This window comes from Schistosoma haematobium, chromosome 4 (genome assembly GCF_000699445.3).
Source record: "Schistosoma haematobium chromosome 4, whole genome shotgun sequence".
Classification (NCBI taxonomy): Eukaryota; Metazoa; Platyhelminthes; class Trematoda; order Strigeidida; family Schistosomatidae; genus Schistosoma; species Schistosoma haematobium.
The window spans coordinates 19,279,144-19,307,048 of record NC_067199.1 but is presented as its reverse complement, the minus strand read 5'-3'; the positions used below and the strand labels follow the sequence as shown (position 1 = coordinate 19,307,048).

The following is a 27,905-nucleotide window of genomic DNA, read 5'->3' as shown; positions in this document are numbered from 1 at the left end:
AGGGAGATATAGTAAACCAGAGAGCGGTCATGGACAAAGAGGGTAGCTCAATCACTGAAATTCAAGAACAGACGAACAGATGGGTTGAGTACTTTGAAGAACTTCTGAATAGACCGCTCCATTGAATCCACCGGACATCGATGTAGTACACACACACACATTCCTATAGATATCACTCCACCAACGACGGAAGAAATCACGATGGCCATCAGACAAATCAAGAGTGGAAAAGCAGCAGAACCTGACAATACACCAGCCGAAGTACTGGAGTCAGATATAGAAATAATCGCAACTATACCTCACGTTTTATCTATGATGATATGGGAGGAAGAACGATTGCCACCGACGGACTGGAAAGAAGGATACTTCATCAGTGTACTAAAGAAAGGAGATCGAAGAAAATGTGAGAAGTACAGAGTTATCACACTAATGTCAGTGCCAGGAAACGTTTTCGACAGAGTGTTACTGAACCGGATGAAAGACTCAGTAAACAGTTGCATATCCCTTTTATTGAGGTTATTTCAAGCAAGAGCATTCTAATAGGTTAAAGAAAGCAAGCGCAGAAAAGGTATGGGTGGATAAAGAACTGTGTAAATGAAGATGGTTCAAAAAGGAGTTGAAAGCATGGAATTATTCGTAGTTTTGAAACAAACTACTGAAAACAGTATTTTGATACACATATGGCAACCTCATATTACAATGTTCATGCATATTTAAATTGAGTTACTTGTGGTGGAATAGTGAATGTATATCTACTTAGTTTAATTTTTTCATTATCAAGGCACGTTTTGAGCAAGAGCATTCTAGTAGGTTAAAGAAAACAACCACAAATATGCTATGAATGGAGGTGGTTCGTAAAGATGCTGAAAGTGTAGGATTATGTGACATTTTAAAATATAGTACTGAAAACAGTATTCTTATACACAAATGACTATCTCCCTGTTTTGTCGAAGCTATTCCAGCTCATTTTTATTTTTATCGATTTCATTGTGTCATGAGCAGGCTTCGGTTTTATCAGATTGTTTAGTTTTGTTTGTAATAGGATTAGTCGGTAGGAAGTGGAACCAATTCAACGTCATGGACACGATATAAAGAGGTATTTTGTATAATAAATTCTCATGAGTACCATTTGTTCGTGACATTCCACTTGACCATAGAAGTCGTAATTTAGCACAATGTTCTGCTCTACAAACATGGGTGGAACTAAGTTTTCTCCCCACCGTCAATTTCGCTGGTCAGTAATGTCACCCTCCCTTCTTTCGTGATAATAAACTCTCTAAACTTTGTTGTTGGAACACAGTTTCAACTAGTTCCGAGCAGATGATTAAAGCTTCTGTATTGTGGGTTAGATATCCATTTAGCATATCACACTGCCATAAAGACAACTAATGGTAAATGTTAAAAAACACAGGTCAGATTATATGTGGTTTAGAGATTTTAATGACAGATAGAACATCAAAGAATGTGAAAGAGTTTGGAATTGTAAAATTTTCGGAGCACCGGGGCATAACAAAACATTGAGCGACTCACAAGAATCCAGGTCATTATGAGCATCTCATGGTTGGCCGTAGTTGATCAGCGTCCATGAGACCAGTGGGTTATCTGTCTACTTGTAATAGAAACAAATTACATGACATTTAGGACGAATACTAGAGTTATAAACATTAGAGAGATTCGAAATTTGAAAGTGTGGAGTAGGAGCATTAGGGCATAACTAATAATCAATGAATAATGGAAGAGAGCAAACTGTGTGTTCTATCGTTTGGTTATATTCATATTAATGATAATGGGAGTCTGTTATATTCATGATCGGTCTAGATATTAGGCGGTCCATAACAAAGTGCCTCATTGGTGTGCAGAAGTTCATGGAATAGTTGGTGAAGCTCTTTAGTGTCAAAAATAGTGTTAATATTTGAACGTGATGAGTCACAGTTACGGATTGGTATTGGCAACCTGTTCCATAACAAACTATACTGCACTGTAAAAAACTTCCAACGCAATGGTTTTTGGTGTTTTAATTTTGTAGACTGGGTTATAGGTCATGGCTCGGCAGGAAGTTAGAAATGAGAGTCCGTATCTTGCTTTGTATAGAAGTATCAGATTGTTCCTTAGCCGACGATGCCATAAAAGTTCTAGGGAGATGTGCTTACACCTACCTGTGTAGTTGAGAGCGTAGTTACATCCTAGCAGTCGACGTGTGAAGCGTCTTTGGACATCTACTCTTATCTTTTCTGTGGTATTCATGTTTGTGAGGATAGATGAGCAATGTTCAAAAGAAGGTAGTATACATATTTTGTAAAGAGTAAGCTTAGCCTCTATTGTGAAGAAATTTCTCATTATGAAACCAATTAACCATCTAGATTTATAAATAATAAATGGGGCATGTTCTTTAAAGTTCAGGCTTCCTGTGTAATTAATTCCTAGATCGTGTACTGATTTAAGTGTTTGAACTCTACTTTTATTTAAGTAACGTTGTAAATCCTATGGATGTTTTCCAAAATGCGTGACTTTACATTTGTTGAGGTTAAAAATCACCCGGAATTCGTACGACGGACTACAGTATAAAGTCATGCATGGAAGACGGCTGACAGATGTATGCCATGTGAGGGCCGAAGTCATACAAAGCCACTTACTATCTACTTCTTTTTTCTCTGGTGGTTTGCTGGATTATGAAAACCACCACAGTTCACGGGAGGAACGGAATACAATTGACAGGTTGGATGCAACTGGAGGACTTGAACTTCGCAGATTATCTGACCGTTCTATAACACATTAAAGCAAGACAAAATCATGCGTTAGATATATCTGTAGTGGGATTGGGCCCTAACCACACAATCCTCAAATCTGAACACGAGACAACTGGGAAAATAGATGTTCAATACTTAACGCGTAGAAAAACCAAACGATGGAGAATGAGTAAGCAACAAATGTTGTTTTTCATAGCAAACGTTCCCAGGGAACAGGGAATGCATTTCAACCAGTTCACATGGTAGCAACGGAAGTCAGTAATCACAAGCGGCATGCACTGAGAGGTAATGGTAAATAATACAGAAATGAAAAGGCCACTTGTGGACTTGTTGGATCTGCATTCGCCTCTCAGGACGTAGTAGATAAGAAGTTCATGAGAAGTTGATGGCACAATTTAATTGCAGCCCATTAATCTCAGACATAAAACAATACTTGAAATGCAACTTCTTTGAGATAGCCGCAAAGGTCTTGGTCAGATTCTTTGTATTGTTTACCAGGACGTATAAGTTGAAATATGCTGTAGTTTTTACCAATGGACTTTCTACACCTGTTTTGAATCTGGTGGTACCATGTAATCCAGAGCTAGGATCAGATTAGTACGCATGTCTGTTCTACAAGACTTATACCCTGAGTATATTACTGAATGATCGTGATGTTACTGCCTTATTTATAAAGTCTTACACCTCGTTGTCTATTCTGATTTGTCTTTCGTGGCAGTCAGCCGCAATGTCCATGAGAATCATTGAATAGCACATTCAGGCTGGTGATAGGAAAATATATTAATTATGAAGGTGAAAGAGGTGTTTAAAGTAAACACACTAAGCCATGAAGTCTCGATGATGTTCTGTAATTGGCTTTTGTCAACCTTCATGATCAGTTGCCAAGAATTCAACACACATGGGTTCCACTTCCATAATGATTTGTTAGGATAGTTCAGTGTTATCCTATTGTTACTACAGTACTACGGTAAGCTTATCTAAATGCTTCTCAAGATGCTCTATATTAACAAAAAATCAATATTGTGTTACTTTTCAGTTTTAAGGACGGAGATAACGACCGTGAAGTTGGATATCAGTGAGTGATAACCAGCAATTCAACGAAGGTGTTGACGGGATTACTGTTTATTAGTTCTGCTCGAAATCTATGTCTACTCTGCAGGTAGTTATCAACTCTTCCAATAACCACACTAATAAAATACGAGATACAGGATCAGTGGTTGTGACTGAGGAAGTTGGTCTTCACTTGCTCATTAACCTTAGACCTAGTCCGTCATCCGGCCCGTATGGGTTACATTCATGATTGCTGTCATAACTCAAGGACAGTATTTCAGAACCACTCAAGATACTATTCAATACGCGACTTTCTCAAACACAGCTTCTTAGGGATTGGAAGGATCCAATTATTAGCTTTAAATTTAAGCATGTAAAGAGAGATCCTTCATAACTACCTATTGGTCTTACTAGCATACTGGTTCGAATATTTGACAAAAATAATTCGGACTATGTTACCTTGCTGTATGGAATCGTAAAATCCGTTAACTCCTGGGATATCCGAATTATGGAAGTAAATTTTTATGACTTACTAGCTGCGACAAAGGATCGTTATTGAAACTGAAGGTTCGACTTTGACTAAAGGGCAGAACTTGGTGACCTTGTCGGGACATTTGTCAACACTATAATTTAATGTAGCTTTAAAAATATCATGTCTTCTCTACATATGTATTAGGTGTTTTTCCTATAAGGTGATGTTTTTGTCTTGTTTGTTTACATTAACCCCATTTTCATTTGTTTGATTGCAACTAAATTGTATAGGTCTTTTGCCTGAACACAATGAATTATCATAAGTACTTTGGTCATCTATGTTTTCGAAATTCTGGCTTTAAACCCAAATCCTTATTTGGAAGACGTTACCTCACTAAAGGAGCTGTGACACGTTGGTATAATAGACTTTATTTATCCTTATTAACAGGAAACTTGAATACTTCTGACTCCCAAAAAAGTGAAGGGAATATTTCAAACACAGATATGTCCGAGAGCCCCTCAGATCATGTACATCCCGAAAGCGGTGAGAGAGGAGGACCTCGTGGCCCAGAACCAACGCGATATGGGGATTGGGAACGTAAAGGACGTTGTATCGACTTCTAATTATAATGAACAATATCCGGACTAGTTTTCGCAGTAACTTTGTGCATGATGTTAATTTTAGTCGAATAAATGATTGTTGAAAACTTTTCACTTTTCTGTTTTTCTTATACCGATATCCATTCGTAATATTTTGACGATTTTAGGTTGAATAATGATCAGATGGCTTCAGAACAGAGAACTAACTTCAATTCACAGTGTTCTATCTATGGATCTCAGTTGTGTGCTGAAACCTTATCACTTACGACAGATATTGCCTCCAGACGCATCAGATGATATATTTCTTGGTTTTTCAGCAGACGGTTGCTTCTTGATTTCATACAAAAATGATTTCAAACACCATGTAATTAGGTTTTGGCTCTTTCCACCACGTTCTGCCGGAAATCTTGGCCCGAAGCTTGCTCTGTATAGTGAGAGAAAATTCTTAAGAGCAAGTTACTGCCCAGACCTTCATAACGTTCCGTGTGTTAGGTTTGTACAGTCCCTTGCGGTTTCCAACTCCTTTTTACTTCTTGCATGCAACGTAAGCACTCTCACAGCTGATGTAATCTTTTCAGTTTTTAAATTAAGACGGGGATTCACCCATAGTGATTTATGCTCATCTTATCCAGTAATGGCTTTTTATTTTAATGGCTACAGGTCTTCTCACATAGTTATTGGCCTTTACATGGACACTTCTTAGGGCATAGGTTACAGAAAGTTATTACCTAAATTCATGTCCGTTTGGCCTATCTACTTTATGCGACCTGTATTTTGGTTTGTAGTTAGACACCTTGAGTTATTTCAGGGATTGTTTTCCTATTTGGAGGTTTTTTACGATCGTGAGGTATATAAATGATACATCTAATTACCGAAGTTTGTGGTCGAATCTATTCTTCCAAACGTCGTTAATAACAATGACAGTTTATTTGATATGGTTTTATCCCTCTGAAAGTAAATGGTTCTTAGGAGCTGACATGTATTAGTGCCCAATCTGAGTTCAAAAATCTAATTTTTGTGTGTGTATTATCTTACTTTTCTGGGAGGTTTCATACACACTGATTTTATAAGTTTGGAAATCTCAATATGCATTCAAAACCCTAGCTTGACTCTTATGATGTGCCACTGCTAAAGCTGTTCATAATGTCATTTTTTTGTCAAAAAGGAAACATGTGCTTTAATACTCACCGCTAATACAGCCTACAACAACAGATGAAAAGCATGCAGATAATTGAAAGGATTTCGAAGTAAACAACGATTTTTTTTAATAGGACGGCTTAAGTCTTGGGAATGTAGTGTGCTTAGAAGGTAATTAAAATGTTGATATTTTCTTGTCAACAACTTTAAAAAATTCGATTTATGCAGCTGGACAAGCTTTTTTTTTTCGTTTTGGCGACGTCAAATATGTTTCGTATTTAAGTGTTTGATTTCACACAACGCAACAAATAACTGCAGTTTCTCCTTTAATGTTGGTCGCCATAAACTGCCTTATCTCGATAGGTGTTAAAAGTTTTCACTACGTACAAGTTCAGAACAGCGTTGAAAGAAACTCTAACGTGATAAATATTTCTATGCAGCATTTCTTTTTCCCTGTTTTAAATATCTAGAATGACGGCAGTGGGTTTGTTGCTGCATTTGGTCTTATGCCAGATATAGATTGTGATATCTGTTCCGAGGCATCATCTGCTCACGATCGCTTATCTAATAAATCCACTTGCAGTATTCATTCGCACGTGCTACCTCTTAATCTCGATATATCTTTTGCTCAAGAATCCCCCATCCCAATAAGAAGTAACAGAAATTCTTTGAAATTTCAGAAGACTTCATATCGGTGCACTTCTCATTTCGTACCTCCATGTTTAAGTTCATTTGACGAGAATTCTTGTTCCAATAACGCAGATCTTTGTGGCGGCTCGTGTTTCACTTCGACTGGTTTGCCGATTGGAAGGATTCATGTTGGTGTTTCTCCGAATACTGGACATTTACGAATTGCGTGGGCTAATCCAGATGCACAAGTTAAAATCATGTCCTGTTCTTTTAAACCTTCTACAAATTCCGGTGATTTTTCCTTTTGCACATTACCCAAGGTATTATTATTAACCGTATTTTCGCTTTTCCATTAATAGAAACTTTCGTGGTTTTTCTAGTGTGAATGAAATCAAGAAAAGTTTGAAGAGTTTGTTCCTGTCAGTAGTCGTGCTAAATGATGAATCCTGGGATTGCAAAATAACCTCTGCATAATGTCTGGTATATCTTTAAGTTTGGATAGTTTTCATTTAGGGTTCGTATTAACTTCAAATTCTGAACAACCTTCCAATACTAGTTTCAGATTTATCAGTAGTAGACATTTACGATCAACATGAAACTTCAGTGCTATGCCATTCAGCCATTGAACCAGATCACAACCTTCCACATATGTGCTATAATATTGATATCATGTAATATTGTCGATTTAAACCTACCTGAGAAGTATCTAGTTATAGTGAAATAACTATTCGATGTGTCCTGGATACCATTTTTATAGGTAGTATTTTGGTGACACATCTTTCACCTGAAACATCAGAACCGGTGTTATAGTTATGTCAACTAATTTTAGTAGTTGTGACAAGTGCTTAAATTAAATTTTGCATCATAGATCGGTTTCATCAAAATTACTTCTCTTATTAAAATCACTTTATTTCTAAATATTCGGATTCTGCGGATTCTCTTTTTAATGTACTCAGGGCACGTCCACATCAATCGGAAATTACCCTGAATCATTGATTTATAAACCTCCTCTTATCACACATAATTATTGTTCAACGTGCTATTCGTGGCCGGATGAGAACGAACTGTGTCAAGAAAAACATAACTCCTCAGTAATATCTAGATTAAATTCTTCGAAATGCATTTTTTCCCAAGATTCACTGAATGTTTATTTGGTTAGTGATGCTTCAGCATGGCCGGATAATCACTCAAATCTACTTGTAAGTTCGGTCGTATGTTTTCTCTAACAAGTTTAAATCATATTTTCATTTAAGGTTTTACTATTAACATAATTTGGAAACTACTCCAGTTTCTACAGTTGTGTTTGCTGTGTTGTTATACATTCCTGGTGAGTCATTACTTCAAACTTTGTACGATTATTGCTTAAGCTATTCTGACGACGTAGGATCTAAAATTAGTGTATACTAGTTTAGTACAGAGAAAGCTTAAACAATAGTATCATTATTAATATAAACTAGATGTAGATAAAACAGTCAGTTGGTCATCACCGACATGGAGTCCGGTACGGGTTTGGATTAACTCAAGTTTTCGTACCACATTAGCAAGATGTGATGGATGTAACATTGTGAAGAGTGAATACGTCTACGCCATTGTGGATGATTCTGAGCCATCTCACATAAAGTCTCTTATTTCTGATTGTGTTTATCGTATGGGTCAAAACCAAGTGGCTCAGACCATGAGTTAACAAATTCACAAGATCCTTACATCGTTAGCAAGAGATTCTTGGGTCTTCGTGACACCTGTTGCCAGATTCGACATAGGGTTCGGACATTTAAAGCCACAATACGTAGTTTGAAGCTTGGTTTCAGGAGACTTGGGATAGCATTGTGTGAACTCGGATAATCAATATTGGTGGTATAAGTAGAAATTGAAGAAATAAGAGAAGGGTTCATGGTGCGAATAAAAAGCACTGTTGGAAAATAAAGAATGATATCATAGGATATAAAATGGAATGCAAGGGTTAAAACTAATGTTCGCATCTTAATTTTTTATTTTAGTTAGCTCAAAATCCATTTGTTTCCCGGTCAGTTTTATTGTCTTTTGATCTCAATTTATTTGACGGATGGTATCAATTACACAGTCTCGTGAACAGTTATCAGATACAGACGAAATATATCATTGTTCATCATTTATGGATCGGAATTCTATTTGTCACTTTACTAACTGATATGTGCTCATGGAAAGATAGAAAAGGGATGAAAAACATTAAATAATAAAGCCTCCAGATTTAGAGGATGATAGCGAATGAATGCATCTACGTCATCGCGACTAGTCTTACAGCAAGAGGATACCATCCATATACTGACCGTGAAAAAGTCTTGGGATGGTAGACTTAAACCACTTATACTTATTTCAAATGTTTCCAAAATGTCATTTTTTTTCAATATTTCTGACAATTATTTGTTCTAGCCGGATGGTGCTGAAAGGATATACCACAACTGTTCAGGAGAAAAATATTCACACGATATTCATTCATCAAAGCTTTATGTAAAAAGTAGGATACTTCCAGACACTTGGGTCCCGTCACTGTTATCCAGACGTTCATGTTTCTTTTCATGTATTCTGCTGACATATCTTGCAATGTTGCAAGATATTCGAGCTTCTTATTTGCATTGGGTGAGTATACTATTTTTCAATTTCCCTAAGTGCAGTTTCATATTTGTATGAGTTGTTTTCGAGCAGTTCTTCAGAGAAGCTTGAGAAATAGTATGCCCATCAACAAATGGAATTAATTTTGTTTGCAAAGGTAAAATCACTCACTTGTTCAATGCTAATTGATGTTTTGATTAGTTATTATAAAGTTAGGGAATCACATGGTCAAAATAAATTGTTAAGATATCTGAAACACTCACTACATTCATATATGTTTTTCCATGGAAGCAAAATCTTTTTCACTAGTTTTTTCTTCGAATATACTATTAACTGTCTATCTATGTTGCCTATACAAGCTATAATTATACCAAAAACCCTATAAATATTATTTTAAGCCACTTAAATCATTTGGAAAATATGTTTCTCTTGGAACTGATTTATCATACTTATTCAGGTAGATAAATTAATCTGAAAGTTGAATTCATGAGTCAATCTAAGCTAGACCACCATTGAAAAGCTAGAGGCACTGGACGGCCGTCTCGCCCAGGTATGATACTCTCCAATACTGCGCATCCTCGATCCTGCACACGGAAGTCGAGCCCATGATATTCGGTCTCGCGCACGAACACGTAACCTCTAGACCACTGATACGGCATCCAATGGTATTAATGTCTAACTTCAATCGATCCATGATCTTTCGCAACCCTCCATTCATTGTCTGCCTCACACCTGACATGGATTGTATTCCACTGGTCACGGCTTCTTACTAGAACACCAAGAAATCCATATTGAAGCTAGTCACTAGTGAGTACATGGTGATCTAGCTTAGATTGTCCCGTGAATTCAACCCTGAAAATACTACAATCTTCACAAACATCCATCCTGGTAAAATTGATATTCCTCATGAAAAGTACTTTTCATGATGATAGTACTTTTTAAAAGTTGTATATGTATATAAGTGTTGATCTTGAACTAACATTTTTTTCCTACCCAGTTTGTTTAGTTTCGTCTCATTCGTCATCCATGGTTCAGTTTTGCGGTTTAATGAAGTAACAACTCAGTCTGTTATTGTATTAATGAAAATAAATGAACAAATGAGCTGAGAGTGTTAACTAATCGTTTTTAACAAGCCCATTGTTATGATATTTTGTTCACTTATATATATTTAATTCTGGTGACTGTTTAGCAGGTTGTTCCTCTTTAGGTATTCTTAGTAAAATATTTTCCGATGTCATACGGAAATAATTATGTCAAAGATAATGTTTAGTCAGAATATTTGAAGTACGTTTGATCCACCTTTCTTTCTGTAAGTCAACTTCTTTCTATTGTAATTCTGCTACTGAATAATGAAGAGTAGTATAGGTATCACTGTCAAGGTTCGATTTGATAGTTTCAATAAATTAAGCATTGGGTGGAAAGTTAATAATAAATATATTTTTGTTTTATCTCAACGAGTAGAAAAGTTTTACTTATGACATTTAGTGGCTTAATGTAAGCCACTTCTTCGGAGTAAATAAATAACCGAATTAAATTCAGATTATTATTGAAGAGTAGTACGTTTAGCTGATTAATAATAATTCCCCAAACCAACGACCACTAACGACTTTTTTTTGTTAGGATAACCGAAATTTATTTAGTGACCGTAATCTCCGTTTTTTAAATATATATATATAATACGTTTTAATCTCTACACGCTCTTTCTCTACACCCTTTTGTTTACTCTTTCTGTTTGTTTTTTGTTCACATTTAGACATTAGTATCACGTAATAATAGTAAGATGAACTGTTTAATTAATTCCTCAGATTTAATGTATCCTATTTATCAAAATGATCCTGTAGGTGATTATGATAGTGATTTGAATGGAAATAATTCTTCCATATCTTCATCACATGGTAGTTCAGATGATGATGAAACTGCAGCCATGGTAACTAGTCCAGATAGTTTAGATTCAAATTCATCTCCTGAAGATTTATTAGTTCATCGACTTTCTGGTCAGTGTCACACTTCATTTGATCTTACAGAATGGGAAGAGTATATAGCACCTAATGTACAAACTGTTATCAGTGATGTGAATTCAAATTTTAGCAGAATAAGTGAAAAAACACAACGTCGTGTATTTGCGCATTTGGAAGAGGTTGTATTCGATGTGAGTAATACTACAACATGATGTAAAATAATAAATCTTTTTCGTTGTAACCAAACCCTATATATATTTGAAATTTTTCACTTGGCTTGTTAAATTCAATTATATTTTAATCGTTTGACTAGTTGTATTATAAATAAATGATTCTTATTGATTTTTCGTTGTGGAATTCTAACAACCTGGATACATAGACCGCCGAGATCTTTAGGAGAAATTCGTATACGATACAAAATGCGTTAGTTAAATTTAAACACTGATTATTTTGATAGTGTGATCCAGTCCATCAACTAAGAGTTGGATTTGTGAAATAGATATATATCCTTTGCTTTGTCTTTTATTGAATGTGTAATCATCAACTAGTAAAGGCCCTAGTGCATTATTACTTAAGTTGAGTTTTGAAGTTATTAGCTGTTTACTGAGGAAGTAAGGTTGAAAATATTCAAATCAAGTGTAGTTTACTGAGTAAAGGAGTTAATTTGATGAAATACGTACAATGACCGACATGGTTATTGTTATCCGGTTACTTTACAAATTAATGCATAAAAGACTACTTATCTTACTTAGCAACATGAAAATAACTTTTATGAGAAATTAAAATGTCAATACAAATGTGATTTGTTATTGAAGTAGTTTAAATTAAGCTTATTACAACTTATTTTACTAGTGTTATTTTTTTATTTATAGATTCCACTTAATAGGATGCTTCATGAAAAAAAATGTACACATAACAGTTCTTCTCCAATACTTGCTCCTTTCTTCCCTCCTGACGAACCTGATTTACTACTTGTTTACTATATCAAAAATAATCTTGGTTCGAATTTATACGAAACATCTGAAGAGTTTAATGCAGTAAATCTTATTGAAATTATAGATGTAACTACTGGATATCGAATTCCCATACCATCGATAAATCAATCATCCTGTGAGCATACATGTTCAACTGGATTTAGTTCTTCTGTTCTTAATAAGCTTACATCTTGTTGTCCTCAAAACTACAAAGTTTCATCATCTCATTACAGAAAAAAATTGATTCATGAACTAAATAATTGTCTTATGGCTGGGCGATTAGAAAGTCTGAAATTGTTAGTCGATCCGCAAGGTGGCTATTCTGTATATTGGTAGATTGTACAGAATTTTTTGTTACAAACTCTCTAACTAGATCAATGTATCATCTGTTTTCTTTTTTCTTTACACTTTTTACTACAAAATAAAATAGAATTCTGCTACTTGGAGTTTTATTTCGTTTGTTCATTGTATGTTTGTGTTTACATGTATAAGTGTATTTTTATGCACAATGTTAGTTTCTTAGATGAAAAAAAATCAGTTCCTAATGTTAGCCATGTTTTCTGGTCGTATATGATGCTTCTCTCAGCTCAGCTTTAATTATTAGAATTTTCCATTTATCTTAGTCAATATTTTGAGTAAAACTGGGACGAAATATCTGGGTTATATGAATATTCCGTGCTATCCTGGTCTTACGCTCCTACTTTGTGGTATGCTGAGGGGTCTAATTAGTTCATGGAAGATGAGTCATTCTCAAAGCTGTACATTTCTAATATATGCCACTCTTGATTTTTAGTTCAATTTTGGTGCCATTAGTGAAAAAAGGGATCAATAGCAGAATTTCAGTCTAATCAAATGGTAATATAGATGTGTAGCGATATATATATAATATCTAAACTTAAAAATAATTACCACTTACCTAAGGTTTACACAATAATCACAAAGAAATCTCATGCACTGTTACACTGCTTAGTAGTTAACCATATATACTATAAATAAAATCAACGTAAACCTCTTTTCATGATCTATATTTAACAGCTTTATAATAAAATGAAATTTAAGCACTAAACAGTGTGAGCCGATCGAAACTGCTAAACATATAAAACGCGTTGTATTGCTGTATTTGTGGCCCCACTTCTCACCAATCTAGTGTCCATTTCAATATTTATAATAGTTCCTAGGTTGGTCTATTCTCTACCTTATAAATCAGCATGAGTTATACTAATAATACCATGTCTTCAGTATTTCTGATACATTCTGTTACACGTCTCTGCAAAACTTCTATCTCTTCGAGTCCTTGAAATTATTCAAACCTCTTTAGGATACTAGTAGTCTAATATAAATGTATGCTATAATACCTGTACAGAGTCTGTTCGACCTGTTCAGTTCTCAAAAGAATTATTCACTTTTATATTCGTTTATCGTCTATCATAAATGAGTTACTCTTAAACCGAACAGATATATTATATCTGCGGAAAGCACAAACATAAGTTAGCATTCTAAATCTTGTGAAGTTTGTGGTAAATTTATTGATCATTCGTTTCAGTGAGATAAAAATTCCACTTTGAGCATAATAAGGGTTGATTTAGTGAAAATAGTATCTAGCCCTTCATTAATCTACACGAACACCCAAGTTTTACAATAATTAATAAAATAAATATCACTCAAAGTGTGCTAGTGGTGAGTTTACTAACCATCAAAATAAATTTCATCTCAAGAATTAGGGTGAAAAAACAACCTGGTAGAGTACAAATGTTTTATGATGTAAATTGGTCCTTTTTCAGTAGATTGATCACAAAATACATAGAATCCAACAGTAGTATTCAGTGGTTAAATATTAACAGTAAGCCAAAGAGACAAAAGTTCTGGCAGAAATAGGGAAAACAGATCATTTTTGCATCGTCCCAGTCCATTGGATATAGTTGTTAAATCAAAAAGTCATGGTATGTTGTTGGCCAAAACAATGAGATTCTGCACCTATGTTTGGGTAAAACATCACTTTATCAAGTTGAATACCAACAACTCTGTGGTTAGTAAATGTTTCAGGAAACTACAACAAGCTGACTTGTGCGATAAGCAAGTCTTAAGTGCTTCCTGTAAGTTCTTTCGATATTCAGTTTTATTGAGTGGATATCAGGAAAAAATACCCTAATATCCTTTGTTCAGTCATAGTGTAGGCCTTTCCAGTATCCGGAAATGGATTTGCCAAATTGTGTTCATTGCACCTGGTCTTGCAAGTATATTTAAGCTTGAAAGTGAACATTGGGAAGGAGAATAAAAAATACAGGGTTATTTTCATAAGTGCTTATACGATTTCTCTAATGATATCGCAGTAGTTTTGTAAACACTTGTCACATTAGGCTATATATATTAACATATTTTGGATTTAAGGCATATATATCCGTGTAGAGCTATGATAAAGGGACAGTTAGTAAGATAATCCACCTGATTTCTGGTTGTTCTATTTAATTTCTTTCTCCTGTCATCAGGTTTATTGTGTTTTAGATAATTATGATTAATATTTAGCGACTATCTGGATGTTATAGATCATCCGGTTATTCCAACGTTTCATTCATCCAGAGTAATTACTAATTAACATCTTGTTTGGACCAAGGAAATACTAATTCATTCAGCAAATCTCGTAACATCAATCACGTTCTCCTTAATATATATTTATATGGTGCACAGTGTCATTATCAATTCATAGTCACTATATTACTGAGGAACAAGGGACCTTCAAGTATAATCATAATCAAATGTCATGAACCTTGTTTCGACTTTAACTTGAATTATCAATAAATTAACGATTTATATGTGGCCACTTTTTTGTAATTGAAAGGTAAACTATGTACTTCCATTTTTAATCGTGATATCAATCACTTGATCTGTAATGCCATTCCATTCAATACAGAGTGCATCTGTCACCTAACTGAATTTATTCAAGGAATGGTTTCCACAAGGATAACTTATTGTTTAGTCAAGTAAACGAGTACTTTTTGAAAAGTTTTCTGTACTATGATGAAAAAACGTTCATTTTCTTATTATCTATTAAGCACGTTATCTTGATACCTATACATTGAGCATTAAACAGTCATATGATTACAAAAATCATAAAAACTACCACTGCTAATAATGATACTATGAATTATAAAATTGTCCAGGTCATACTTGTTCAAATTTTCGATTTTATCAAGATCTGTATTTTTTTTGCTTTCCACTTGTAGGTTTCATTGGGGAGACACGCATTTAATCAGTCCCTTTCATTGAATGGTTATTCATTATGAATGAAATTAATTTTTTTGATCCGTTGGAAGGTAATATATACTAACAAATAAATAAATTAGACATTTTTCTGTTTTCATGTAGGTAATGATACATTACCATTATATTGTGTCTGTTGTCTTGATTATGGTTTTCTACCTACTATATTATTACATAGTCTTCCTGTGAAGGTGCAACGTTTGATTGTAAATCGTTTAGCTCACACAAACCTACCACAATTCATTCTAGCAACTCATAAAGGAGGTCATTGGTCGTTGGTCCAATTACATTATATCAGTCATAATATTAATGACAATAATAATAATAATAATAATAATAATAATAATAATAATAATAATAATAATAATAATAATAATTCACAAACAATTCCGTCAAATTCTACTCCATCTCTGAATGAATCTCATATGGCTAATTGTTTGGATAGTTTGAACCAGCTAAAGGATGTTGATTCAGAGTAAGTGTGAATTCTGTAATATTTTTAGTGTTATTATTTCTGTTTGGATCATAAGCAAAAATTTAATAAATTTCATGATAGACTTTAAAATAGTGTGTACGGTATTAGGGATTATTGTGACTTCCTTGATTCAGTACTCATTAATTTTATTATCGTGTCTTACAGTAATCAGTCCATTATTCATTGTCACACTTTTATTTTTTGAGTATTTGTGAAGTTAAAATTTCTAGTTTTTATCAAAAACCATTGTTTGCAGCCATATAAGCATAATAATTTGACGTTTAGTTTATTCCCTAACAGCCGCTCTTCTTTTAATCAATATTGTTGTATCGCGAATGTAGCTTCAATAATTGACCTTTTGTTGAATAATAGGTGTTAGATGCTAATGGAATCCAGTAACCATGTTTAAGTTTTTGTATACTAAGTGTTTGGTTGCACTAGCTGCATAAGTTGGGTATATTATCCGAATGTCTAAATACAAGCTGTTATATCAAGCCTAGTTTAAACATATAATCCAGTGATTGAAACCCCTCGACATAATGATCAAAGACAACGTGTTCCTGTTATGTTTCGATGCTGGTAAAATGTAGTGTTTTTTAATCATCCTAAGCAAAAATCTAATCGGTCGTCAAGATAAGTCTCATATTTATTGAACATGAAATGCTATTCAAAGAGTTGTTCACATCAGGACATAGCTTAACTATTCAGATAGTATTCGGTCATTAGATTGATTGTTGACTTTTATTTTAATATATTGACTGTATTAGGGTAATCGTAAACGAAATTGGTTTTTAAAATTTTTCCTAACCTTTAGCAAACTATCTTTCCAAAACAGTAATAACCTTGAATAAAGGTTCAATATGCTACCGACTGGTACACCCCACTGTACTTTGCGACTGGAGCTTTGCGGATAAAAGTGACTGGTATGGGAATGTTGCATGACCTTTGTAGTTGAAGCATCACACCCCCGTGTAAGTATCACCGAGTGCTCTGTACTGACGTTTAGTGTAAGATTTTAGGTATGATGAAGTTGTTAGTCTACTTACGCACTACACTCCCAGCATCTTACTCGTTGCTCGGTGAAGTACTAGAAAAAAATCTACCTCTCAGAGGTTAGACTAAGATAAGCTTCCAGTTTATTAACTTACAGACTCCTAGATTAAAAAATTACAAATAGTTCTTGGTTTACTTTTCAAGATCAAAGCGGCATATTGATTCAGTTGTTAAATAATTTGTCTTCCAGTTCAAAATCGATGTCAGTAGAAAGGTACATTTATTTCTAATTCTTCTATAAGCTCTTGAAATCTCATTGTTGTATACAGTTTTATTCAATAGTTTAGTCAATATTATTTTAGTAAATCTGTTTCTGGAAGTTTTTTTATAGTGTCTTCACTGCAAAGTGTTGTTTTTAAAATTTTGTCGATGCATTTATTATACTTCACTGTTAGATCACCTGTGTACACAAATTGTGTATCATCAATTGAATTCAACCTAGATCCATATACTACTGCGTATTTTTCCGATTCTTATGTGAAATTCATGTTGACAACCAAAACATCAGACAAAAATTGGCACTGTCCATTTTGTAAAGCCAGCTACAGTCTTAGTAAGTTGTTATTAATAAAAGAGAAATTAAAACATTAGTAATTATATTGAATAAGCATCCCGTTATTGTTTCGTTTCAATAAGATATATACATGTATTACAATAATTTTAGCTTACTATACAATAAAATCGATGCTATTATAAGTTTTCATCATATCTGTATTAATTCATTTTTCTGAGGACAGATCGCTGAGGTACAATGGAACATGCAAACTTTTCTAATAGATCATTTGAACAACCGAATTAATCAACTTCTGTTAGCTGTTAAATATGTTATGACACTCGGAGTTTCCTCGTCTTTATGAATCGGACTTTAAATTGCCTTAGACGAATATCTACAGCAGATTCCTTCCCAGTGTCTATTCTACAGGACCTCAACACAACACGTGATTAGTCTGACTAGAACGTAAATATATTTGGACATCAAAAACCGGCAACAATCCGACACAACCCAACAACAACCAATAATAATAAGAATAGCAGAGTATATAACTTTTCTAACGCCTGTCAGATTATCTACAAGTCTGACTAAGCAAACTACCAATCATTATCATTCTCGTCCACACATCAAAATCCTGTGTACTGTAGTTCATAGATTGCCCTCAAATGCCCTGGTACGACCGAGAGTGGGGTGAGTCTGCTCTCCCTCTCAAAATGCTCTCAAGTGGTCACGTGCATGCAACCACTGGCACGGAAGTCCTACTCACTGCCTTCTCGTGGCGGGGGTGTTGTTTACGAAATTGAGAGGACGGAAAGCGAGTATCCGGTGCTTTAACCGGGTCGGTGGTTACGGAGAATCCACCTAGGGGAGTCGGCAAACACTTATTCCAAACCAGTGGTGCAAATGGGCTCTAGGATCCTAAGGAAACAAATGGCGTATGAATCTACTGTTGGTCACCGGCTACCATGGGATTGTATGTCCTGATTTTGTTCCACTGCCTTGTGGATTAGACCTTTAGGTCAAAGGCTCCGGGTGTGGCCCCTTAAGTCAACCGTCTGCTCCGGTCTGGGCACCCGGGCAGTATCTTAGCCCTCACATAAATCGAATGATTTATGCGGCGCATAACTGTTTGGTGCCTCCTTGTACCAATGTTTATGTGTTTAAATAAGTAAATAAAAATTCAGAAACATTGAAATTCAATAAAAACATACTTCTATTTAATGTCACTATTTGAATGTATCTATACCAGTTTCTTAATAGGAACTTAAATATTCACTAACATTTGAGTAGATCAAAATAAAATCTAACCTTACCAAATCAAGTTGCACATACCGCATTTCAAGTTGAACTTTGATAATATTAATGAAAATTATTGTTATCACTTTATTCCAGTATTATGCGTAAATGATATGAGGAAGAAATCTACATTTTTAAGTGTCTTTTCAAAAACATTTGTTTCTAGCCGTTTGAACTGTTGTCACAATCAGTGCTGTAGAATGTTCTTTCAAATGAGGTATATATTTATAATATTCAGTCTATTAATTTTATTTACACCCTTGCTTATACTATACGAATATGTCTTCAATATAACTTCCAACCAAACTCTTTCATGTAAGTAATTTAAACCCATTATGTAATTATGATTTTAAATATCACAGGTTGTAAGCAGCCGACGAGGACCTACGAAATAAAAATGAATTCACGCTATTCTGCTAGAATCCTTGCTCTTGCTCTTTTCAAAATGATAAAGGGAACTATGTGTATGAAAAATATTTGTATCAATTACTAGATTTAATCATGAAACTAATTTTTGTAAAGTTTGTTTTGACCAATCACTGTCCGATCTTAGACAATCACTGAAAATTCAAAAGCATTGGACGTCTATTTCATCCTAATATTCGACTATTCAGCAATGCACATCAATGACCCCACCAGGGATCAGCCGCAAAACCTTTAGGTTCCAATGCAGTTTTATACTATGACTGTTGTGTGGGCGAGGAAAATAAGTGATTGGTTGTTTTCCTAGACAGACTGGTAGATAGTTTGACAGGTATTTGATGTGTCAATTATATTTCTATACCCTTGTACCTACTTGATTGTCGGATGTTGATTGTTGGCTGACACACTTACTGGTCAGGTGAATCAACTGTTCTTGATTTGAGTTGTGTTGATGCCTGGTAGAACAGTACTAACTGGGTATCGAGCATAGGGCGCGTGAATCGCATAGGCAGATCAGTCGTTCATTGCTCGTGCTAAGCGAATTAATGTCCCATTTGTGTGTAGAAGAAAAACGACCGTTTTTTCACTGGTTGTCTAACTAAAATCAGTTTGTTGTGTGAACTTTGAAATTTATCAATCTTCAAACCTCCCCCTGTGGCAATCAGACACTCATTGAAATACTAGGAACAAGTAGTGTTTATTAATGAGTTTTTTTTACTGTTCACGACTTAGAATTTTTAATACAATATTGTTATATCTCTATTTATTTCATTTAATAAAACTCTAGTTAGCAGTGATCGAGTGAATATTTTAGAACGACATTTACGCTTACATGCGGAAATTCGTTGTTGTGTAGATTGTGTAACCATATTACCGAATAACACATATTCACTTAATTGTAAATCAGCATGTATACATGATTGTGATGAATTAGTTAGTTCTCAAATCAAAGACGATTATCAACAATATCAATATACTAACAGCAATTCCACGGACTTGCCTCACAAGACAGTGAATTTACCTGCACCTGGTAAGTGCACATACTTTTCCTTTAGCTTTTCTTACACATATTACTTATAAAATTTATTGTTAAGTAGCTTTAAAATAGTCATTTTCAATCAGATATTAAATGGAATGGAAACGATATTTTAATTCGCATTTGAGTTATATCTCTTTGATCTAACAGGACTTCTTATAATCCCTCTATTTATTAAGATTATATTGGAAATTATTACAAGCAGAGATATGTGATCTTGAAGTACACCGAACAACTAGTTCGCCTCTAACGTCGAAGGACAAAGAGTAATCTATTATTATTCTGTTCACTCACGAATAGGGACAAATTATAAGCACGTCAATGGTGCTTTCCACATAGATTGTCTCTTTCCCAGTCATGTTGGTTTCGTGGGCTGCTGGTGAATGAGCAGTTAATATCAGCACATATTATGGAACGGATCTCAGTAATTCAAATAAGCACAAATAAACATTCTTCATAAGTAAATGCTTTGAGAATATTGAACATATTTTTTGAAAACTACTGGTTTCTTTTGAAATTTATTGTAGCTCAAACTGCATTTATAAATTTACCAACAGATATTTTTTTGTAATTATTATTTTGGGGATTCCCTACTGTACCAAATATATCGTAGTGAACTGGGCAATTATTAGTATAATATGTTATGTATATCATGAAATATAGGAAAGATGTCTAACGTACAATCCAAAAATTTAAAGCAACTGCATCATTTATCTAACATGATTTTGTTTCTGAGCTGAATTCTGGAAAACCAGTTTAGGATTCTGTCATATTTGGGAGTGCGGATAAAACTTAATATTTTGAAAGTTAAGAAATCATAGTCGAAGTGGAACATCTCTGTGTACAATTTAACGAAACATGACCTTGGAACACAGGGAATTAAACCTACTAATAGTCGTAAAAACCAATCAGAAGTAGTAAAGACTGTAGGGAGATATGAATTATGAAAAGTGTTGCTTAAGTCCCGTTACCAAAAAAATTCACATTTATTAACAAAACTTAGACGATTTGGGTTAATGTCTGATAATCCTATTTTATTAGTCTAACTACTTGACAAAGAAGCACTTGAAACTTGTGAAAGCCCTCTACTCGAACACTGTTGGCCGAGTCCGAGATTACGGCGAACTGTCACCAGAATTGTCAGCTTAAATTGCTGTTCGTCAGAGTTACTCGCAATCCCTCTTTTTATTTAATTTCGTCATAGATATCTTTCTAGAAACCTCACTTTCTTCTTGAGGGTTGAGGTTCTACCACAAGTTCACTCATCGCCATCAAATACGCCGACGATCTAGTCTTACTTGGTCAAGATGCTGAGAAAACGTAATGTTTTGATTGCCTTGAGCAATAATATAAACACATGTGGACGCGTTTCTATCCTTTCAACTACAAAATATAGCTTCAGGACCAGACTGTATCAACGTTAAATCTGAAGTAGCGCGCCAATCACTTCACTTATCTTGGAATTCTAGTCAGCCATGAGGGATGGGTGTTTGACAAAATCTCAGCACGGATTTAGAAGGCTTGTTTGGTCTTTGCCAACTTGCGCCACTGGTCGCGTAGGTGAGATGTTCGTTTGTCAAACAAAAAGCGCATATACTGTGTATCAGTCAGATCTGTCTTACTATACAGCCGTAAAATTTGGGCTTTGAAAGTAAAAGACATTCGTAGTTCGCAGAATTTCGATCGTAGGTGTCTTCGAAGCATTGTTTGCTTATTGTGAAACAATTGAGTGAGTAATATTAAGGTTCGGCACAGGGTACTTGTCAGAGATGGGAAGTCGAGTAATAATGTAAATCCAAGTTGTGGCGTATGTCTATGAAGTCAGTGAAGCATATTAACAGATACAGACTACATGTTTGGTGTCTTCGTCGTAATGGTGAACACTGGTTGCAGATTGTGACATGGTTTAGTACCGTTCATAATGGGATAGGTGCATTTACTCTTTGTCTTCCTCTAGAACTTGAATTCTTTTTTCAATACAATTTCTTCTGTTTTTTAAACAATGTTCTCAATGTTTGGTTTTTTTATTATAATTGCTACCACATTATCTTGGCTTCTGTTGCATTTTATCATGTTATGTTCACGTCATCATGCGAATTTAGTATAGTTACATGGGTCAGACACATGTGCCAGGCTCTACGTTAATAAGTCTAATTAGTCATCTTTTATGTTGATCAATTCGAAATTCAGAAAGTCATCCTATCGATAAACCTTTATGAAAGACTAAAGAAGCGGCTTTATAGCAAAACAATTTAATCCATTTCATTAAGTGAATATGTTAATCAGATTGACTTGACATATTAGCTATCATCCCTATACAAATGATAATTACAAATTTATCCCGTTTTAACAGTAAATTTAACGAGAACACAAATAATTTGTGTGATGTCTAATCTTCAATTTTACTTAAATATTGTTGTGTTAATTTCAGTTGATTATAAATGTTTAGCCGTTAGATAAAAGTATTCTCTTCTTACGTTCTCTATTTCTTTCTAACATAAGAGATAAATAAAAGTTCTTAACTTACATATAAGGTTATGAGTGAGTATAAAGAAATGTTTGATCAGCTTGTTAATTCTTCCCTTTAGAAAGTGATTATAATACTAATTAATATTCGTTGGTCTTTAAATTTTATCTACGCTTGATATTCCTACTTGTTGATTGTGTCTAAGAAAACCGTTCATTACATTGCGAATGATGGTGATTTTCTTTTATTAATGTCTTCCAAAATTTCGCTTTTCTACATAAAACTAATGTAAATTACCCTACAAAAACAATTATTTCACATTCAAATTATATTTGTATAGATGATTGTAATGATCAACCAGAAAATAATGATGTATTTCCCACATTTCACCGTGATAATAGTCAAATTCAACTTCGAAAATGTGATGTACCTCTGAACTCGATTGCTAAAACTTCGTGTATATATTTTAGTGCCGGGAATTGGCGACGAATTTGTACAGTATGTTTGATTAGTTTTGATTGTTTACATAATTTTTTAAAATGATATTTCTTCAGGATATTTCTATATTTTACCTAATAATGTATGATGTGGCAATTTTTCAATAAATTTTTTATTTCTGAATCTTACATTCCGCATTCTGTACTTTTTGTTGTGTCACTCTTTTAGACCCGTAAGTTACGTTTTCCCTATAACGTAACTCGTGTATTCTCGAGCTGACATTTATTGTATTACTGGTCTAGTAATCCATCAGCTTATCTGTTGAATCTAATCACTAATCACATCTTTTGAACTATTGATTCTTTCGAGGTACTTTTATGTCAGTGAATGAAAACCGCCTTATTATATTCCATTACAATAACGTTTTGGTTTAACGTTTAATTTCTAAACAAGTCTAGACACATGATTTTTTGAATATTGTGGTCTTAATTATAAACGATATATTATGTATCGTCATAAAAGCCTGAAGAAAAATTTACACTACATTTATCAGAAATTAGATGACCTATAATAACACAACTCTTCAAATAACGAGATTCGATTTATCCTTTCCTCTAAAAGTTTATCCCCTTGTACTTTTTTGTGAAAAGGTATTGCAACACTAGAGGTTGGATTATTGTCGCGTTTGGTCGTACGTTTACCTGAATTACTCAAATCACTTTAACTAAGTATTATTATTTTATGCATTATTTAATTACTTCTGTTTAATTATTGATTTGTAGAAGTGTAAAGTCGGCTTCAAAACACCGGCACACTATCAACAACATTTAAAAAATGTTCATCGAGGTAAAAAGTTTCTTTGTCAAGATTGTGGTAAGTTAAAATTTATTATGAAATGGATAAAAGCCCTTGAATTGATTATTCTTACATGACAATTTGTGAAATTCTCTGGGTTTACACTTATATTTTAAGCATGAATTATAACGAGTATTTTATTTATTCGTTAATTTCAACATTGAATAGCATCATTTATGATGAAATATTTATACTGCAGTATAATTTACTTAACAATTACAAGTTTACGTATTCGGCTTGCAGCCACACTGTTTTTGTAAGACCTAGTGATTCTGTCTAAGTATCCAAATTGAACTAGGTGTATTGGGGTTTTGAACCTGTTAGTTGTTTAAAGCTCAGTATTTTAACCACTAACCCATCATTATCATTATTATTCTCCAACTAATTAGTATCCAGAAATATTTTTTATCTCAGGATAGTTTTCATTATAGACAAATTGAATAGGACTTTCTTTTCACGATACCATCTGCTTAACAGTTGTTTGGGTATTCTACCAACTTTCCATATGTTACTATTTTTATGCATAATTTTCTACAGTTTTCTTTTAATATGTCACTACATTTCTCATATTAGTAACTGATACAAACCAATAATCGAATAAAGATTGCTTTACTCCTCGTTTTGTATTGTAGGCTAGTGATTGCTATCCCCATTTACAAATATATGTAGACAAAACAATGTTGAACTTAAAACTCAACGATTGAAAATCAGTTGATGATAAAGGGACAGCTTAAAGTTTTCCAACCAAAAATGATTTCAATGAGAATAGAATTATGAGACAATGCCCCTTACGCTTTATTGTGGTATCATTTGACTACATATGTCACACTATCATTATGAAGTATATATTTCAATCACCACGGTTTACTCATATTATTGTGGTGAAATTATTTTGTAATAATTACGGTTGAATAACATATTTGTTTATCATGTGGTGAACTATATCGGTTTGCTTGATTTTCAGGTGTTTTTTTCAGTACGAAAGGGAATCTAACGACACATTTTAACCAAATTCATAATCAAAATACCAGTTTACCGTGCCCTATCTGTGAGAAATATCTTAGTAATAGGTAATTTCGCGTGTCTGTTATTTTTATTTCATCTATAATACTTCAATGCAGCAGGAATAAAATTTTTGTTCTCTCCCTCAGGCTGTCATCAAGTTTTTAACTACTTGGTAGGAAATAAAATAAAATCTATACTATTAGAATTATGCTTATAAAAATGATTGAATTTTATGGTATCACCAAATACTTAAAGTTATAAATGGAAACCGCTTAATCTTGATTCAGTGATCTGAATGTTAAGCACTCGTTTGAAGAACTGAAGATCCCGGGTTCGATCTCGGTGGGATTCGGGACACATCCTTGAGGAGTCCCTTATGAGTACGAAAGATCTGTCCAATACTTTCTGGTTTCCAACAGCTATCCAAATAATCTCAATACGTGATGTAAACTCTAGCATTCAAATTGTTTGAAAGACTTTCTTTTATTGTGTATATTATCTATTACACTCAATTATGCTATTTCTGTGGATTGGCTTTTGCTGCCATATCCAACTTAGTAGGTAATCATATTTTCTTAAAAATACTTTGCATTTTTTTGTTACAAAAGATAGTTTTAAATTTTGGTTACCATGCTTTTTTTATCCCAAAGTGATAAATATAATGATCGATACACAATGATGTAATACGGCAAATTGACAACCTCTTATGATGTCGAATGAACGACCTAAACTCTTTAATAGATTAATGTCAAAAGGCAATATGAGTAGTTAACAGAACAGTATTTTTACTCGAGGAAAATAACATACTTATATGCAAAATAGAGAATTTATGAAAGATGAAGCAATTCAATAAACGTCAGTGATAGTCCTTTAAAGCATATATGACTAGAAAATATGAATATTATAGATTGCTCATGAATGAAAGTAACAGATGACTTTTAGATTTCATCGTTGAGTCTTTTCACAACCTTGTTATATCTCGATATTCGACTACGATTTAGTTTGGTTTTCTTTGCGGCAGTTCGTGAATCACTAATGGTCGAGATTATTCTAATGCGAATGGAATCAATTGTAAACTTGAGAGAGTAACAACTGATACACAACTATTCAGCATAATCCTCAACTGTAAAACCTAAAAGAAAGGCAGCAGTGTAGAAGAAACTTAATATTCGACGACGATAAGATCAAGGTGGAACGACCTTGTCTATGTAATGACCCAATATGACCTCAAACATAAGAACGTGAGTAAAAAATTGGTAACAACCAACCAAAAAGTGGTGTAGGTTGTGTGTGAATAACGATTTTTAAAAATGATGATCAGTTTTGTTGTTACCAGAACAAAAACTTATTCACAAAATTAGATAATCCTAGATCTTACTAAATCTATTTAGTATAGAATGATTTTTAATAAGCACCAATGCTTATTATTTTTAGAAATAATAATAAATAAACTTATTTATTCCAAGCAAAACTTTTTGTAGTGTGGTACTTGATCATTTCATTGAAAAGATTAATACCCGTTTTAAAACAAATGGTCTTCTAGAATTTTCATGCAATTGATTAATCAATTCATTTGTCAAGGCTATTTGGATCTTTTTGTTCATGTTAAAGATTTTAATTGACCAGTCTCTTTTGGCACAAGTGCACTTTGTACGGAATACTTCGTTATCGCTATTAAATCCCAGTGTGAATATCAACTTTGAGCTTTAGGCGCATTCAACAAAAAGCGCGTCATGGATTCTACTGTTTACCACTAACCATCTCTGCTTAAAACTGGTTATTGAGTTAAAAGGATTACTAACTGAGGTTCTTCGCGGTACAAGTTCTATTTATTCACTTATAGCACAAAAGATGCAACTGACATTGAGGACTATACTATATGCAATGAAATTATATTTGTCCTGATTCGCAAAGTGTCCACAGATAATTGATTCCTCTAGAATTTTTTGTAGCTTCAGCACTACTGTTGAACTTAAAACTTTAAAATTTCGGTTAAGATGGATTCACGGATTATCTGCATTATACTTTCTATATAAAATAACAAAGTTTTCTTATTAAAAATCCAGTTGTGAGCTATCTGTTTCTTATCATTACGTAAATGCATAATATTTTTTGTTTAATTAGGTTTAATTTAGATCGGCATATACGTTCAGTTCATTCAGATTATGAGATGTCCTCAAATTCATCTTTAAAAGTAAATAGTGTTCCAGTCTCTAATACTAATGAAGGTGCACATTTAACTAACTCTAGTACTGTTGAAAATCCGAATGAACCTCCGCGTGGATATTATCTTTATTTATCTGATTCTGATTGTCAACAATCAGTCAGCACAAATTCACCAACATCATATATAAATTCAAGTGGAAATACACAATCTGTATTGCAATTAATTTCTCCGACAGTCGATTCAAAATCTGTCTCATTAGTAGCAGATATTAGCCTAACACCATGTGGTCCATCAAATCCAGATGTCCAACTTGGCGTTGGCGGTAAATTGTGGAAACAAAATATAAATATTGTACAGTCTCCAAAATCTACTATTTCTAAAAGTTTCCATCTATGTTAGATAACATTATTTGATGGTTGCCGTTTTTGCCTTTTCGTTGTTGTTAGACTTTTAAATCTATACTTTCTTTTTGTTCTAAAAAGGAAATATTAAAGTACTCTACGACACTTATTTATACGTAAATCAAACCCGTCTAATTATCACTGTACAAAGTAAGGAAACGTAACTAGCTTTTACTTGAAACATTGACAGTTAATAAGTATTTCTACAATGTAAAATCCACTTGTATTATGTAACTGAAGATTTTCATTATAAAAAAAATTACAGTTGATTGATTGGGAATTGGATTTATTTGTAATCCGTAGTAAAAGAATCAGGTTACTTACAGGGATATTCGTTTCTATCATATCAGTTTCCATTTTACTAATTATTATTTAAGCATTA

At 33.8% G+C, this 27,905-nt stretch overlaps 1 protein-coding gene across 2 annotated transcripts; it reads left to right on the top strand.

The window, feature by feature from the left end:
* Positions 1-1,894: 1,894 nt before the first annotated feature.
* Positions 1,895-27,905, top strand: MS3_00007586 (uncharacterized protein). Of its 2 annotated transcripts, XM_051215891.1 has the most exons (13): positions 1,895-5,412; positions 6,476-6,955; positions 7,592-7,834; positions 9,045-9,251; positions 10,978-11,373; positions 12,055-15,467; positions 15,498-15,889; positions 17,338-17,495; positions 19,942-20,184; positions 22,998-23,155; positions 23,878-23,968; positions 24,915-25,020; positions 27,080-27,905. In XM_051215891.1, exons 1-6 carry the CDS (start codon positions 5,044-5,046, stop codon positions 12,490-12,492), a joined length of 2,133 nt encoding a protein of 710 aa, XP_051066437.1. In that variant the 5' UTR covers positions 1,895-5,043; the 3' UTR covers positions 12,493-15,467; positions 15,498-15,889; positions 17,338-17,495; positions 19,942-20,184; positions 22,998-23,155; positions 23,878-23,968; positions 24,915-25,020; positions 27,080-27,905. The 2 variants fall into 2 exon arrangements, with proteins under 2 accessions (XP_051066437.1, XP_051066438.1); XM_051215892.1 differs by lacking the exons at positions 15,498-15,889; positions 17,338-17,495; positions 19,942-20,184; ... (2 more) ...; positions 24,915-25,020; positions 27,080-27,905 and having other exon boundaries at positions 1,895-2,302; positions 4,560-5,412; positions 11,066-11,373; positions 12,055-12,596.

Bases quoted from the DNA above. Each gene is read 5' to 3' on its own strand.
- MS3_00007586 (XM_051215891.1), top strand. From the start codon at position 5,044: ATGATCAGATGGCTTCAGAACAGAGAACTAACTTCAATTCACAGTGTT. The intron at 5,413-6,475 runs GTAAGCACTCTC...TTAAATATCTAG, and splicing joins TTTTACTTCTTGCATGCAAC to AATGACGGCAGTGGGTTTGT. The intron at 9,252-10,977 runs GTGAGTATACTA...GTTCACATTTAG, and splicing joins GAGCTTCTTATTTGCATTGG to ACATTAGTATCACGTAATAA.